At 42.4% G+C, this 16,772-nt stretch overlaps 1 protein-coding gene across 5 annotated transcripts in view; it reads left to right on the forward strand.

Annotated features, from left to right (window-relative positions):
- LRMDA (leucine rich melanocyte differentiation associated) overlaps positions 1–16,772 on the forward strand; it is a 1,113,439-nt gene that overhangs the window by 777,962 nt on the left and 318,705 nt on the right. For 3 of the 5 annotated variants that reach the window (XM_089897238.1, XM_089897240.1, XM_089897239.1), the window contains exon 6: positions 5,277–5,453. The exons of the other annotated variants lie outside the window; for them this stretch is intronic. In XM_089897238.1, coding sequence (XP_089753364.1) covers positions 5,277–5,453 — 177 coding nt within the window. The remainder of the gene's footprint in view (positions 1–5,276; positions 5,454–16,772) is intronic. 5 annotated transcript variants of the gene reach the window in all.

The following is a 16,772-nucleotide window of genomic DNA, read 5'->3' on the forward strand; positions in this document are numbered from 1 at the left end:
GCAGTAGTTCATTTCCCAAGGCGCAGAAAGTTTTAAGGTGATTTTTGTTTCTCAAGAAGCTCTTGGCCAAATTACAAAGCTATCCTTGTAATCAACTGAATTTCTTCTTTGAGATTGTCGCCAAGGAGGAGTGGTTAAATTAGAGTGCCAGCCAAGGAATCCCTGGGCATATCTTCCATTCTTCTAGGAAGACATAATAATAGCTCTTTGAGAAAGGGAGAGTGGTTGGCTTTACAGTCTATCAGCATATACAGTATTTCAGTTAAACACTGGCCAAGCATAAGACACTGTTAGGCCATGAGAGGTGTACAAGAGAGGTAATTAGAGGTATAAAGAGACATAGATGGTTGAAGAGACAAGAGATAGCCAACATAGCTCCCTATGGAAAAACATGTGTGCTGAATGCCAAGTGCTTGCGCAGGCGCCCAGTGCTCCAGGACTTCCGTCAGTGTAGACTGGAGGGCAGGAGAGGTTCTTACTGGAAAATGTTAGTCATGATTGAATCCATGAAAGATAAATACCATCCAGATTAAAGTAGGCAGAAGGGGTTGAGCATTCTAAGGCGGGTAGAGAGAGGAAGCAGAGCTTTGGACAGTCATGTACCAGGTCTGTCTTTGTAGGTGGAGGAGGGGGCGTCACCCAGGCTGGGCTCAGGATTTTGTGGAGCTCCTCTTTGGTAGCTGCTCTACAGGTACCCAAACTGGGATGCCCTGTGTCATTACTGTTGACTTGGATGTCCGTCAGTGGCCAGTCTTACAGCTCCCAGTTTTAGGTGGCTTGTTCTGGGTCTACTCTAACCCACAGAGTTTGAGTTACCTCAGTAAGCAACACCAAATAAAAGCAGGGAACTTGCCTCTTTCAAAATAGATGAAATGTTTCCAATTAATGCAGCTGCTGCCACACAGGGTAAAGCTTGTATCAGAGATTAAGCTGTTTAGCAGTTTTTGAATCAAATCCTAAATATGGCATCCCTCACATGAGGTAATTGTATGTCTGTATGTAAATTCTTGGAGAGTATACTTATTTGGATATAATTACAACTATAGTTTTTGAAAAAAAAAGTAGAAATCTGGAAAAATGAGTAAACACAATTAATTAGATGAGATATTTATCCTTGGCTTTAATTACAAAGATTACTAAGAGAAGCTATGAAAATCTCAAAACAGCTGGACTGATTTTATTTTTCACTGTTAAGAGGGCCTCAAAAAATGCATGAGTAAAAATAAATATATATTTGGGGATGACACCATCTTGGCATTTCTAGGCATTCTTTTCTAAATATATTCTTTATCTGAGCTGTCTTGCAATACTTTTAATATAATTAAGAGCACATAATGAGTGCCAGAGTTGTCAATTTCAACAACAAAGTGCTGAAATTTGCAGTGAAACTGAGAGATCTGTCTCCCACACATTGTAATGAATAGGTTCATAAAAGGAAAATAGTTTAATTACATTTTAGTTCATGGATTGTTAATAGGCTGGAGTATCTAAATTGAATAATGTGATTCTGGTAATAATTATGTGTAAATGAACTTGTTTAAATGATATTTTACAGCTTCTTTATAAAATTACAGCTAGAGGCAATCCAGTGATAGACAGACAAAGGCCATGCAAAAATTATCATAAACTATTAGCTTGTTTGCAAAGGGTTTTATGTTAATCTTTTAGTACTTAAAGCAATCTGCAATTAACATATCATGGGGAACTGCCTTGGAGCAAAGGCATGCAAATTGAAGTGCTTAGATAAAAAGCCACTCACGTTGGGGGGGTGGGGGGAAGAGAAAGGAAAAAAAAAAGGAAAAAGAAAGGGTGGCAGAGTACTCAGAGGGTGCTGGTTTTATATTTGAGATTAAGGAGGTGTAATGATTGTGTTATCTAACTATGGCTGTAATTAAAGCTTTTCTTCTGCAGACATGACAATAGATACCGCATTGATTTCGGTGTTTTAATTGTGAAAGTCATTTTATTTCAAGGCAGAAGATATGAATAGCCTGAATCAAAGGGCTGGAAGATTGCTTTGTTGATAGTACTTGTTCAACAGCTGCCTAGCTGCTTCATACACGAGTGTGGAGAATGCAGAGAGACCCAGGGAGGTGCTGGGTATTGTAATTCTCCTGCTGGTTTCCTTTCCTTTTATGAAAAAGGAGAGGATCTGGGTACTGATTGTAAACAAACAGCCTTTTCATACCTCACTGATGTTTTTTCTCCCCAACTTCGCAGAACAAAAGAAGTCATAAAGGGCCTTGAACTAATTTTACTACTGCTCTTTTAAGCTACAGAAGTTTATGCAAAGTAATAAAACCATTCTTGCTAGTCGAGATATCACCCCTCTAATGGAGAACAAAAGTCTCTAAATGGCTGCTCTAGTTATTATCACAAATAGCCTTATGACAGAAACAGTGTGTTGGGGAGAGATTGGATTATTTACATTGAGGACATATCCACAAAATCTCACACACAGTTAGTTTGAGATTAGGACTTTCTTATCAGTTTCTATATACAAACTGCAGGCAGGAAATTAAGCAAAGGGAAAAACATATACAATCCCAGAGAAAAGAGGATTGTAAAGGGAATTCTAGTAAAATGAAGATGGTGTGGACTTTTTCAAAGTATCTCATTTTTGTATATTTCCTCTATAACAGTTTAGAGTAAATAGAGGTGAAACCCAATGATTTATAATTATTCCATTATTCTGTTGATTTATCTCTTCTTTGTGGATTGAAATATCAAATGACATATTTCATAGGGTCTGAATAATAATAGATTTTGTTTGGAGGAAGTTTGTCCCTGTACGTGATATAGTTCAAAATAACCAGATACCAATATATTTTAAACCTAACAATAATAACATCAATAATCATTAACTGAGTGCTGCACTAACCTTTTTTTTTTTTTTTTGTATATTACTAATCTCTACAACAACCCCAGAGAAGCTGATGGAATGATCCTCACTTTATAAAGGAAGAAACTTAGGCTCAGAGAGGCCAGGAAAGTTGCTCAAAGTCACATAGCCAGTTAGGGGCAGATATAAACTAGAACCCAGGAAATCTGGCTCTGGAACCTGCAGGCTTAACCAACTGCATGAACAAGACTTAAGCCAGAGAACAGATAACAGGTATCAGCAGTGTGGATTGCAAATAACCACTTGTGGAATCATAGCTGGAAGGATTGGAGACCCTTCCAGGGTCCTTAAACTTTTTGGTGCCTGGATCCCTTTGACAGTCTAGTAAAAACCCATGGACCCCTTCTCACACTAATGATTTTTAAATGCACAAAATCAAATATGTGGGATTATGAAGCAAACTAAGTATAGTGAAATATTGTCAAAATATTTAAAAATCAAATTTATGACAGTAATTTATCTGCTTCCTTATTAACACACATAACGAGATCCAAAAGCAGGTCTAAAAGCTACCGTAATTTCATAGCAGTGGTGAATGTAAATAGTATTTCAGATTTCTGCAGTGATGTGACATGAAAATATCTTATTGATGATATTTTGGTGCCTACATTTATAATCAAAGAAAGTGTTAAAGTTCCCTTAGAAGTTACTTCCATTAACTTTCATGTCTTTTTATATAATACAAATTATATATTATATCAATACTTACATAAATATATTTTTATATATAAAAATAATTTCTTTCCCGTCAAAGTTCATAGACCCCTGAATTCTATAGGTGTCAAAGGCTCAGGCTAAGAATACTCTTGGTTTTACACATGAGGAAACTGAGGCCTAGAGAAGGAATGAGTTATCTAAGGTTATCAGTAATTGGTGGTAAGATGTGGATTAGAACTGATTATACTTTGAAAATGTAAGGAAACTTAAAATACTGTTTTTTGGTTTTTTTCCCCCCCTCTCTCCTCTGACTCTGGTAGGTTTCTCTTACGTGCTCTTAGCATGTTGAAACTTTGTCTCTGCAATGTTGTCATTTTCAAAGTGGGAACACCGGGCGTTGCCTTAGCCCCTTAGTCATCCATTGGCTGTGATGAATGTCTGGTGCCGCTGCCAGTGGGCAGGGCTGGGTGGAGCCCAGAGAGCCGAGCCACGGGGCCTCTGGGGGAGACAGCCTGGGACGCCAACGTAAATTTGAAAACTTTCTACTTAAGAGAGCAAGAATGCATACTTACTGTACATCTCTATTTATAAATTCAGGCCATTATACCAAGATACCTTAGACTGGATGGCTTAAACAACAGGATTTTTTTCTCACAGTTCTGGCAGCAGGAAGTCCAGTATCAGGGTGCCGGTGTGGTCTGGTTCTGGTTGTGGACCAAAAAATGTTGCCTGCCGTTTCAGTAAACAAAGAATGGTGCCTGCTATTCCTGTAAACAAGGAAGGTAGCCATCATCACGCCATCCGCCCCTGCAGCTGCCCCTGATGGTGTGGCCTGTGGGGAATTCAGGATGGAGAAAAAGAGAATACAGGCCCAAGATTGCTAAGATGCATATCAAAGGACTAATTTCAGTGAGCCCAGACTCTTGCATCTTCCCATATGTAGAAAGGCACTCAAATTATTAACTTGAGATACCTGTTTTTTGTGATTAGCAGCAATCTTTTGATGTTCTACTACATTTTTTATTTCCTGGCTCCTCCCTTACCTCTTTGGAACAGTTCCAAAGAGCTATCTGAGAGCCTGTCTCCTGGGCTGCAGTCCTCAGTAAGGTCCCCAGATAAAACATAGCTCACAACTTTTAAGTTGTGCATTTTTTTTCCATCAACATGGTGGGAATTCTCTTCCTGGATTCCTCACACGGTGGAGAGAGAAAAGCAAGGCGTCTGGTCTCTTATAGGAACACTAACAGCAGTCCTGAGGGCTCCACCCCATGACCTAATTACCTCCTAAAAGCCCCACGTCCAAATACTGTCACACTGGGGTTAGGCTTTCACATATGAATCTGGAAGAGACATAAACATTCAGTTGAAAACTACATCTACTCTATGCATGGCCTTGAAGTTAATACTTGGAGAGGCCTAGCTAGCAGTCTCTATCCCCAATCTAGAGAAGAGAAGGCTCATGGTGAGCCAGCAGCCAAGTTGGAATCCATCTGTGTCCTCACAGCCTTTTGAGGCCGGCATGTTGGTCCCCATTTTACTTACTATAGGAAACTGAGGCTCCAAGATGTTCAGCAAGATGACCAAGCTCACTAAGTGACAGCACCAGGAATTTAACTGTGTCTGTTGCTTCTCATGCCCATTTTTGTTCCCATACCCTACATTGAAGGGATAAGTACCACTAGTCTCCCCACCCAGGTGCCTTTTTTTTTTTTTGCAGTACGCGGGCCTCTCACTGCTGCGGCCTCTCCCGTTGCGGAGCACAGGTCACGGGCCCAGCCACTCTGCGGCATGTGGGATCTTTCCGGACTGGGGCATGAACCCGTGTCCCCTACATCGGAAGGCGGACTCTCAACCACTGCACCACCAGGGAAGCTCCCAGGTGCCTTTTAAACAGGTATTTATTGCAGACCTGTTATGTATATAACACTGTCCCAGGTAGGCATGGAGGAGGGCAAGGAGGAAGGTAGAGAGAAATACATAAGGATATCCTTATCCTTGAGCTTACTTTCCTAACTCTCTCCTAATTGGACAAATAAAGTCAGCAGAAAGGAAACCCACAGAAGATGTTCAATGACAAACATGTACAACACCAGCAACATATTAGTAATGGTGATGATGGTGGCTAACATTTTTTGCAAGCAAGCTGTTTTAGGCATTTTCCATAAGTTATTTCATCTGACCACACATCAAGAAGTATGTGTAGTGGCAATGCCGCCCTAATAGTACTTACACTTGGCAAGAAGGACTCTGCCAAGACCCCCACATGTCATAAACACAGACACATAGAGGGGTATGTTTCCCTGGTTGATTTTGTAATAACACTTATGGTGGTCTTGGTCCTGAACTGAACAAACAGGTGTTACAGGAGAGGAGGGGTGAGCTCCACCAACCAGGTCAACACTCCAGGGGTCTCAGTAGGAATGTTTTCCTCCCTGACATGTCACTTTGCTGACACAGAAGTTTTAGGCAGCTCTAAGCAGTTCTCAAAATGACACACCCTGAGCAAAGGGAGTGTGGTTCACTCCCTAGATAGTCACTTTGGGGGATTTGGGTGGCCGATTTTCAACAAAAGCAGCTGCTCACTTGGGTTTCAGGGCAGAGGCCATGATTTTTTCTTCTTTCTTCTAGTCTCAGCCCAAATATCATGTTGTTGTGTCCTGTGTACTTCACTAAGCTTCTCTAATGGATAAGGACCATTTTCCCCTTAAACGAAATCACCATGTCATTATCTCAACTAAAAAAAATTAACAGTGATTCCATTGTATTTTCTAATACCCAGTCCATATTCTGATTCTCCCAGTTGTCTCAAAAATAACTTTTTTGCATTGAGTTTGCTTGAATCAGAATCCAAACAAGGTTTACACACTATATTTGGTTGCTCTGTCTCTTTGATCTCTATTAGGTTCTAAAAGTTTCCCTTCTTTTGCACGTGGTGCTGTACACTTCCTATTGTGTCACGTCATCAGACACATAATTTATATCTGATCAGTAGGTTCAGATAGTTTCAGCCAGCTTCTTTCATTTTAAAGTTCCCAATCAACCTTTCACCTAATGTTTGAGCATCTTTCCCTGATGGTGACATAGGTCCATTATTTCATTACAGGTTGCAGAATGGTAATTTTCAAATTATGTCATCCCTTCTGTATATATTATCTGGAATTCTTCTATGGAGATGAATTTTACTCTGTATAGCAATGGTTTTAAAACTTTTTTTTTTTCTAGCATCAGGAAACTTAGTTTAAACATCTCGTGTGCGAACTGGAAATCTGAAACATGAACACAGGGTAGTGTGGGATGAAGTGCAAGTGGATTGCTGGGTGACCCCTGCAGTCATTGGCTTTTCTTCATCCTCTACACTTGTGGCAGAGGAGCCCTTGTGCTCTGGGCAGCACAGTTGGGGGATACCCTGGTGAATAACACTGCCACCTCCCTGCCCTCATCAGGCTTATAGTGTGGTGTTTGGAGGAATGAAGTGCGTGCCCCCAGTACCAGAGAGGCTTGCCACTCCCCAGCTCTGTAACTCTGGGACTGTTAGCCTCGATCAGCCCTGTTTCCTCATCTATAAAGTAGGAATAAGAGTCCTAACTTCATAAGATAGTTGTGAAAATTCCATGTGCTTATGCCTAGAACATGCTCAGTGTAGAACCTACTGTCTAGCAATGCTCAGAAATGTTACCTTGGAGGGAGTTGAGGAAGATGGCGGAAGAGTAAGACGCGGAGATCACCTTCCTCCCCACAGATACACCAGAAATACATCTACACGTGGTACAACTCCTACAGAACACCCACTGAACGCTGGTAGAAGACCTCAGACCTCCCAAAAGGCAAGAAACTCCCCACGTACCTGGGTAGGGCAAAAGAAAAAAGAAAAAACAGAAATGTTACCTTGAGTCTTTTTATTGTAATCAATCTTTGTACTGGCTTTTTAGGGCTGCCTTAGCAAAGTACCACAAAGTGGGTGGCTTAAAACAACAGGAAAGTATTCTGTCGCGATTCTGGAAGCTAGAAGTGTGAAATCAAAGTGTCAGCAGGGCCATGGTCCCTCTAAGACTCTGGGTAGAATCCTTTGCCTCTTCCTAACTTCTAGTGGTAGCTGGGAAGTCTTGTTTTCACTTCACTTATAGATGCATCATGCCTAGCTCTCCTTCCTGTGGGTCTCTTCACATGGCTTCCTCTTTGCGTTCTCACATCGTCTTTTTATAACGATACCAGTTGTATTGGGTTAAGGGTTCACCCTACTCCATCATAACCTCATCTTTTTTTTTTTTAGTAAATTTATTTATTTATTTATGGCTGTGTTGGGTCTTTGTTGCTGTGTGCGGACTTTGTCTAATTGCGTTCAGTGGGGTCTACTCTTCCCTGCAGTGCACGGGCTTCTTATTGTGGTGGCTTCTCTTGTTGCAGAGCACGGGCTCTAGGCACAAGGGCTTCAGTAGTTGTGGCTCGTGGGCTCTAGAGTGCAGGCTCAGTAGTTGTGGCGCACGGGCTTAGTTGCTACGCGGCATGTGGGATCTTGCCAGACCAGGGCTCAAACCTGTGTCCCCTGCATTGGCAGGCGGATTCTTAACCACTGCACCACCAGGGAAGTCCCTATCATAACCTCATCTTAACTAATTACATCTGTAACCACCCTGTTTCCAAATAAGCTCCCATTCTGAAGGACAGGGGTTTAGGACTTCATACCTTTCGGAGGGGATACAATTTAACCCCTAACAATTATGTAACCATTGAATACAAAGTCCTGCCTCTTAATATGTTCAAGGGTTTCTTCTCCTTTACTGTTTGATAAGACAGAGTTCACTTTTCTTGCATTTTATGCCTTCCTACTAGGTTTCTTTCGGCTATATGATGCTGTGTAGCACAGGGTAAAGGTAAGATGAGCAATTCTTCCACATTTAGACCCAGAGAAGACAAGTGTTATAACAAGTCATTCTCCACCTCCATAGACAGGGTGGGAGCAGAAAACGACAGCCAGAACATCTCCTGTAAACAACAGCAGAAGAAAAGCCGCTTTAGTGAGCCTTGCACATCTCAGCACTCCCAGCCCAGCACTGTCCTGGCAGGCGCCCAGTGGTCCTCCCTCTGTATCAGGACAAGCCTTGGAGCAAACTGTTTATTTATCAATTCTTAATTGAGTTGATGTTTACTCATGATTGCGAGCAGATGATTCATTTATTGCAGAGTTCCAGGAGTCAGCTAGTGAGGAGATCGTTATAAAGAGAGGTTATGAGTTCTCTGCACTTGTGGGTCTGGTAATAAAAGATTGACTGATATAATTAGATGGGGCTTGGTAACAAATACTATTACATTATGTCTGAATCTTATTTGAATGTATTGGCCTTTTATCTTAAACTTATTAGGGGGTGGCTATAGGTTAAGTTGACAACTGATAGCTCTTTTACTCCTGCAAAAGGAGGGCTGAACTTTATAAAAGAGTCAGTTGTTTTGATGTTTAGAGGCAATGGCAAGGTATCTCTCCTTGAGGGGGCAGCGCTCCTTCTTGGTTCCTAGAACAGTGGCAGGATTGAGGGGAGCTTACATTTCAACACTGTCGCTAACTTTCTGGTTAATTCTGGGCAGTTGAAAGGCTGTGTTCTTGCTATACTGTGGCTGTGGCTACCTTGGCATCTTTATCTTGGCCAAAGCCATCCTTGGCAAAACAGATAAAGGAAAAGATAGGAAATAACATGGCAGTGTGATGAGAAAATGGGGTATAAGTGAGCAAGGCTTGAATTTAAAACCCAGATATGGTTGAGTGGTCGTGCCCCCCCCCAAAAAAAGATATATCCTCATTCTAACCCAAGGAAACTGAATCTGACCTAATTTGGAAAAAGGGTCTTTGCAGACATGATTAAAGATCTTGAGATGAGATCATCCTGGATTATCCCAGTGGGTTCTAAATTCAGTGACTAGCAACCTTATAGCAGACACATAGAGGAAAGATAGGAGTACAGCCCTGCTGACACCTTGATTTCAGACTTCTGCCCTGCAGAACCATGAGAGAATACATTTCCGTTGTTTAAGTCACCAAGTTCATGGTAATTTGGCATAACAGCCCTAGGAAACTAGCACACCAGCTATCCAACCAGTTCCTTGTATGCCTTTGGACCAGTCTCTTAATCTTTCTAAGCCTCCGTTTTCTCACCCATACAATTTTGCTTGTTATACTCATCTCTCAGCATTGTGTGGGCCAAACACAATAAGCTATGAGAACTCGCCCAACCTGGTACCTGGTATGTGATAGGCAGTCCGTACATATCAGATTCCTTCTCTGTCATATCGCACCCCTTTCTGTACGTGACATTCTAACTTAACATCTCTTTCATCTTCTCCTCCTCCTAAAACGTCTGCTAAACCAACAGCCCTCCCCTGAAGAATGTTCTATTCTTCGGGAGCTGTTCTTATGATTGTCACATTAGAGGAGAAAGCACGGTACAGCTGGTATTCTTAAGGCAGTTGGGTGAGAGCCATGTAGATATAAATTTTTTTTAGAAAATGCAATCATTGAATGCAGCTCTGTAGTAGAGCAGCTGAAGCCCATACTGGAGTCCCAGCGTGGCAGGCCAGCTGGGGTCTGTTTCCTTCACATGAAGGGGGTCTCAGGGCACATTCTGAGCTCGGCAGAACAGACAGCACACGGGAGAGGAGTGCAGATAATACTCTGTGCTGCACAAAGAAGCTGATGCAAATGGTTTTTGCTGGATGCATTCAGTTCATTGATTTTAGATCTAGACTGATCACATCCCACCCAATATAGACTGGAGAAGTCAGTGTTGGAATTTAGAGCATGATGGACTTGAATAAATGCTTTTAGAGGCACGTGTTCTTCTGAAGCATCGGAGGATGAAAAATTGAAAAGAGCACAGGTCTGGATTTCAGTTCTGCCCGTGATGAGTTACAGGACCTTGGACCAGCCATTCAGCTTCTCTGTGGCTCCATCTTCATGGTGAGGTTGTGGGGACAGCTCATCTCAGCACTAACATTCTATAGTTTCATGAAAACTCAGGGTCAGGCTGTAGGACCATTGAGCCCATATCTTTTGTCTGGCACACTGGCTAAGGATAGTAGAATTGCAAGAAGGCAACAAGGGAGGAAAATTTTAGAGAAAAATACAGGGTGTTCTCATATATTCCATCCAGAACCTCCACAGTCATCAGGGGAGAGCAGGAGATTTCCTAAAGGCTTGGAGACCTCTACCCCCTGGCTCTGTTGAGCCTGTGTTGATGACAGTTTTGCCATCTCTAAATGGCACTGAGAAAACACTGCCTGGGTGCTAAGTGGGCAGGAGAGTTCCTGGGGATGTGACCCTGTTGTGAGGTCAATGGTATTTGCCTTTTCTGCCGGGGCATTTTTCTCATGCTTCTCCAGTCTGATCAGTTTATTAATGGTGAGTGGGAAGGAAAGGGAAGGAGATGAGCATTTATGGAGTGCCCAGGATGAGCCCCCCACTATGAAGGGACTGTCTTCATAGCCACCTTATGAGGCAAAAACTTTATCCCCATTTTATACCTTGTAAATCTGAGGTAAGGAGATGCTTGGTACGTTGGCCAAGTCACTGATTATTAAGAGCAGAATTGAACACATATCTGTCTTAGAGCCTGTGCTTTCTTCACTACCCATGTGATGTTAGGCCCCAGCCACTGGCCCTACCTCTGGGTGTGTATTGTATACAAGGCACTGGGCTAATGTGGGGTGGTAGTGGGGGTGGAGGAGAATGGGGGTAAAGAAATATAAAAAATATGTATCATCCTTGCTCTTGACCTTCTTATTTAATTAGACAAAGAAAGAGACCATAAAGGGAATGTATAAGACAAGTTAACAATTTTATATTATCAACAGCATAATAATTAGAGACATGATGATAGCAGCTAACATTATTGCACAGTTACTGTGTGCCGTATACTAAAGATTCTACAAGGATTTTCTCACTGAATCATCACCACCACAACCTTATGTCAGTTTTTTACAGATGAGGAAGCTGAGGCATAGAGATATTCAGAAACTTGACCGAAGTCCACAGTGTTTGGATTTCCAGTGATGGAGCTATGATTCAAATCCTTCCTTGCTTTCCCGCTAATATTATTACTCACCAAGCAGAGAAGTTGAAGGCCCACTTAAGACTCACTGGTAGGAGAGATGAGTTTGGTCTGAAGTGATCCTGATGGGCTGCATGGAGGAAATGGGACTCAAAAGGCCTGTTTGGAAGCAGCCTTATGTCATATTAAAGAACACATTCCTAATGATGCACTTTCCTACCAGCTTAGAGTAGGACCTTGCAATAGCTGCGGGCTTCTCCAGCTCCTCTAATCTCATACATGGTAGCAAACAACCCGTTTTCTTTTTTGAATTCTAACCTGAGAACTCCCTCTGAAATGAAGGGAGAGAAAGCAGGTATTTTCAGAACATGTCTGCTGTGAAGGAAACAGTGCTTGGAACCAGGGGCCCAGGGAAAGTCATGCTAATCCGTAGCTGATTGTGAGACAGTGATAACATCTTAGAGTGTCAGGTCTTGTAGCCTTTCCAGAAGCACAGATAGGAGTGAGTGTGGCAGAATTATGGGCCTGGATCAGTCCAAATGGCATTACTTATGTAAAAGCAAGAGCCTTGTCAATTGCAATCCCCCTTTAAGGGGTGTGTGAGATGGAAACAAGATGGTTTGAAGGAAGAGACCAGTGGCTGGGCTCTGCTTTTTGCATTGCAAGCCCCCCCATAACTCCATGATGAGATGGGTACAGATGAAGCACGTGGGGAACCAGAACAGGAAAGGCAGCAAACAGCCTGAGTTCTTGGAGATAACCTACTCGTGGATTGCAATCAGATCAGATATTTTAGGGAAAACAATGAATTTACTGGCGCTAATGGGGTCTGCACCGTCCAGCTTCCCACACCCGTTAGGTTGTGCTGTTTTACACTAGCTGGCTTCCCCTCTTCCACTCGCCATCTTGTCTTATCTCCTCTACCTCACCCTCTCACTCACGCCCACCCCAGCTCTTCCAGAGTAGTTTAACTCCCTGATTTTGCAAATCAGGAAATTGTGACTTGGAGAGAAGAGACTTACCCACGTGATTTATGTAGACGGTTGGTTCCAGTTTGAGAATCGAACAATTTCTTATTCCTAGTTTGACATTGCCCCACAATATTGTACTCAGAGCTGGATTTTCCTTTCTTTAAGGCACAGAGAGAAGGAAAGGAGTCTTGCGACTTCTATTCTGAACTTGAGTTTGAATTTGAGGCAACATCTTTAATCTTGGGTGAGATGATTAGCCATGAAACTCATATGGAGTGGGCTTGGTTAAAGGGGTTTGAGGGAGTTGTTTCAGAGCCCAGTGCAGCTGCGATAGCCGAAAATATTTGCTATTTGCAAATAGCAAATATATCTATTTGAAATGACCTAATGACATATATATCTCTTTGAAATGACCCAATGTGGATAAAACTGGAATACTCTGGCTAGAAAAACACATGCTAGGAGATTCGTTCACCTAGTGTGATAGATTCCTGGCAATGGTTGTATCTCTCCCGTGGCTCCATCTCCTATGGGAATCCCTTTCCATCTGTGGTCCCAGTTCCCACTACTGACTCCACTGTGTGTCCAGCTTCTGCCCCAGGGGCCTCGGCTCCCAGATTCCAATAACACCCTCTTTCCTTTGACTCTAGTATAGAGGTGGCAGTAGCTTCCTGAAGTTGCTGTTCTCGGGGCAGCCTTCCCTTCTCTTGTTTGTTATTTCAGCTCTTCTAATAACCTTTGAATTAATACCCCATATTGAATTCCCTCTTTTGAATGATCTGTCCTGAGTTTTGTTTTCTGGACTGAGTCTCTGACTAACACAGTGAGATGCAAGGTCTCTAAAACGGAAAGCGTGAAGAGTGTAACAAAACTCACCTCCTTGAGAAACGTTGAATGGAGATACTGTTGTCTTTTGATAAGAACAGTGATTGATTTAACTTTAACCTTACAGTAAAGACACCTTCATTTTGACTAAGAGGTCCAAATTGAAGGCTGTTGCTACACGGAGTCCTCTAATGTTTCCTGAAATCATGGGAAAAAGACACGCATGGCCGTATGGGCTGATAAATCCAGGATTATTTATTGGAAAACTTGTGGCCTACAGAGATTCACTGGCATGGCTTTACCTAAAGAGTCTAGGCTAGTGGTTCTCAATCAGGGCAACTCTGACCCCCCAGGAGTCATTTATTTATGTGTGGAGACATTTTTGACTTTTACTCCTAGGATGGGGGTATGCTACTGGCATCTAGTGGGCACAGGCTAGGGATTCTGCTGAATATCCTACCATCCACAGGACAGTCTCCACAACAGAGAATAATCCGGTCCAAAATATTAACAATGGCAATTCTGAGATACCCTGTATGGGAAATTGCTGACTTCAGGTCAGATTTTTCAGAACTCCTTGATACGTCTAGGCAATACTTTTACCCCTACCGCACCCCATCCTCATTTTCTTCAAGACCAAGTTCCTTCTTCAGAGCTCTCAAAATGTCTCATTGCTCCCTAAGAGATGCCTCTTTGGGTGGGACAGAGTAAATTGTTTTCTAATTTTAAAATGCGTTCCTGGCCCGTCTTCTTATGCTTATAATTGCAGAGAAGTAGATTGAATCCCTGGAGGAAGCACATAATTTAAGGTGTGAAGTCAGACCCAACCAGGGCTGAATTTGCAGAAAGTGAGGTTTTAGTTTAGTTTTTGCTTGTGGGCTAGAAAGACAGCATTCACTGCTCTCAACCTTTGGGAATTCTATTTGTTAAAGTTTTCCTGGGAGAAGAATATCTCTACTACATGTGCCACAGCCGAAGGCCTTGCATGGGTTAGTGTATCATTGGCCTGAGAACTGAGTGAGCATGTGCAGATGGGCCTGTAATTTTTAATATGACATTGGCCATAATTTTTCATGTCATACCACCCACTCACAACAGGCCCCTCAAATGAAATGCTAAATGCCTTTCTTATCAACACTTGATGGGAAAATGCTGTTCTGGCATCTTCCTCTAAGGGAAACAGAAATCTAACCATGTTCCTTGCAGCCTAGAGCTCAGTATACAAGATCTGATTAGTTTTTCTCCCCCCTCCCCCAATTTATAGGCATTTATAAGGAAGCACTTCCTTTTTGGTACTTAGAGGGTGCAGTGGAGTGAGAGATAATTATTTAGTAAGTTTCTTTTCCTTGAAATTTGCTCAAGCTGTTTTTATGACTTAAAAAGACTCATGTCTTACTCCTACTTTTATGAGCAGCTTGTTCTTTTCTATTCTGATTTCCCCGCTGACTTTTTTGGCTGACCCATGGACCAATTATTAGAACTCCTTGGGCAGTGGTTAGTTCCTCCATAAAATGGGTATAGTCGTAAAATATTGACTCCAGAAAATGAGGGCTCCATTCTGTGGCCCCAGGGTGAAGTCCATGTGTTATAGTCCTTTTAAATTAAAAACTCAGTCTGGACTGAGAATGCCAGGACTGGATCCTTATTTTCCTGTTGTTGGCACCTCTCAATAGTGTAGACTTTCTGCAGAACTCTGGTGGTGCCCCCATAGCGAAGGCCTGGCAGGGTGGTATAGGGCTGGAGGGGAGGGGTCTGCTCTGAGGGCATTGGTGCTGTATGGACACTCTCTTAATGCTAGAACAGAACTCTAGACCCAAGAGAAAACTGATTCTCTCATAATTCCTAAGAGGTCGATAACCGGAAGGAAAACCTTCAACTTCTGAAAGTTTTAAGGAAATGGAAATACTCCTTTTTAGACATTTGCCTGGGTTTGGCTATTTAATAATTTTTGATAACGTTAATGATACTGCATTTCTAGGTGAGATCAACTAAAACACTTGGAGAATGGGTTCTGATTTATTTTATTTCCTAGTTAACTCAGGGAGGAACCATAGATCCTTCTTGCCTCAACTTACTGACATCTGATTTCTGTGATTTGGGTTCCCACTGCTGAGTCATCGTTCTCGGATGGAGCCGGGGAGATGACTGGGTGAAGATGTACTGATCCCCAAATAATCCCTGATATTCCATGAAGCATGCCTCAAAGATGAATGCTGAAAAAAATTCATTACCTTGGCTCTTTTTTACACTGTATTCCTATTGATTGAGGCTTTACTCATTGGAGGTGGTTGTGAAAATGAAGGGGACGTAATGAGTCACAGAGTCTGGCCCGTTGTTAGTAAATGGTTGTAAATTATGGGTGTGATTCTGTGAATGCATTTTTATTTTTAAGCAATGATTCTTATAAAATATAACGGTACCTGTCTAGGCTGACCTTGAAGGAAAACACAAACACAACTTCATAAAACCGAAATGTGAATGGAAAAGGAGTATCCGTTCCTTACCGTGAGGAGGTTTCAAGTCTCTCATTTGGAAGATTTAAATGTAAGTTTGAAGAGGTAGGACCAAGGTCACATCTTCCCCTGTCGGACATTCCTTCTGATGAATAAGTATTAAAACTGCTTTGAATTTAGTTTCCCCCTCAGATAAGGATTTATTTTTCCATACAGTCTTTTCTTTGCACCTGAAGGAGCATTGAGGGTGAAAAATAGAGGCCTGTTTCCTGTTCCTAACTGGAGCCCTCGGAAGGTTGTCAAACCAGAACAACAACTCTGTGGGATTTATGCCTGGGACCTGTCAAAGTAAAATTATCATAGCAAACCCTCTCTGCTATCAATCAAAGAGGTATTGGGGATGGCAAGGGCAGGCATTTTTCAAATTTCTTTACTGTGCATATTGAGTTTGGTGCCTGGGGGAGGAAGAGCTCCTTTGAACAGTCCTTGTAGATTTCTTTTCCATCAGATGGCAGCTCACAGAACTACTTATCTTCCCCAAAGGGCTTCTCTCATTGGCCTGCTGAGAAAACAGCCAGGGAAGAAAGGGGGAGGGGGGATGGAAGACCGAGACAATCCTATAGCAAATCCTGGAAGAGAAGGACACACAGTGTGACTCTAGTGTCTCCGACGTCTGGCCTTAGAAAGCACCCTGTCTGTGGCAACTTATCTGCCCTCCTTTCCTTAAGGACCACGTGCACATTTAGCAACAGCACGACGGAGCTGCCGCGGCTGCCCCAGCGACTTGAGTTTTCTTCTGTCCTCTGCAGGCATTTCCCACATTTGTCAAGGCCAAGGTTGCAGGGGGACCGACAAGGGAAACGGGGCACCCATTCATTCCTGTCTGTCAGAGGTTCACTTTGTCATGATAACATTCACGGAGCGTATT

This window comes from Delphinapterus leucas, chromosome 16 (assembly GCF_059928025.1).
Source record: "Delphinapterus leucas isolate spDelLeu-1000000601 "Yukka" chromosome 16, BTC_Dleu_Yukka2, whole genome shotgun sequence".
In the NCBI taxonomy this organism is placed as follows: Eukaryota; Metazoa; Chordata; class Mammalia; order Artiodactyla; family Monodontidae; genus Delphinapterus; species Delphinapterus leucas.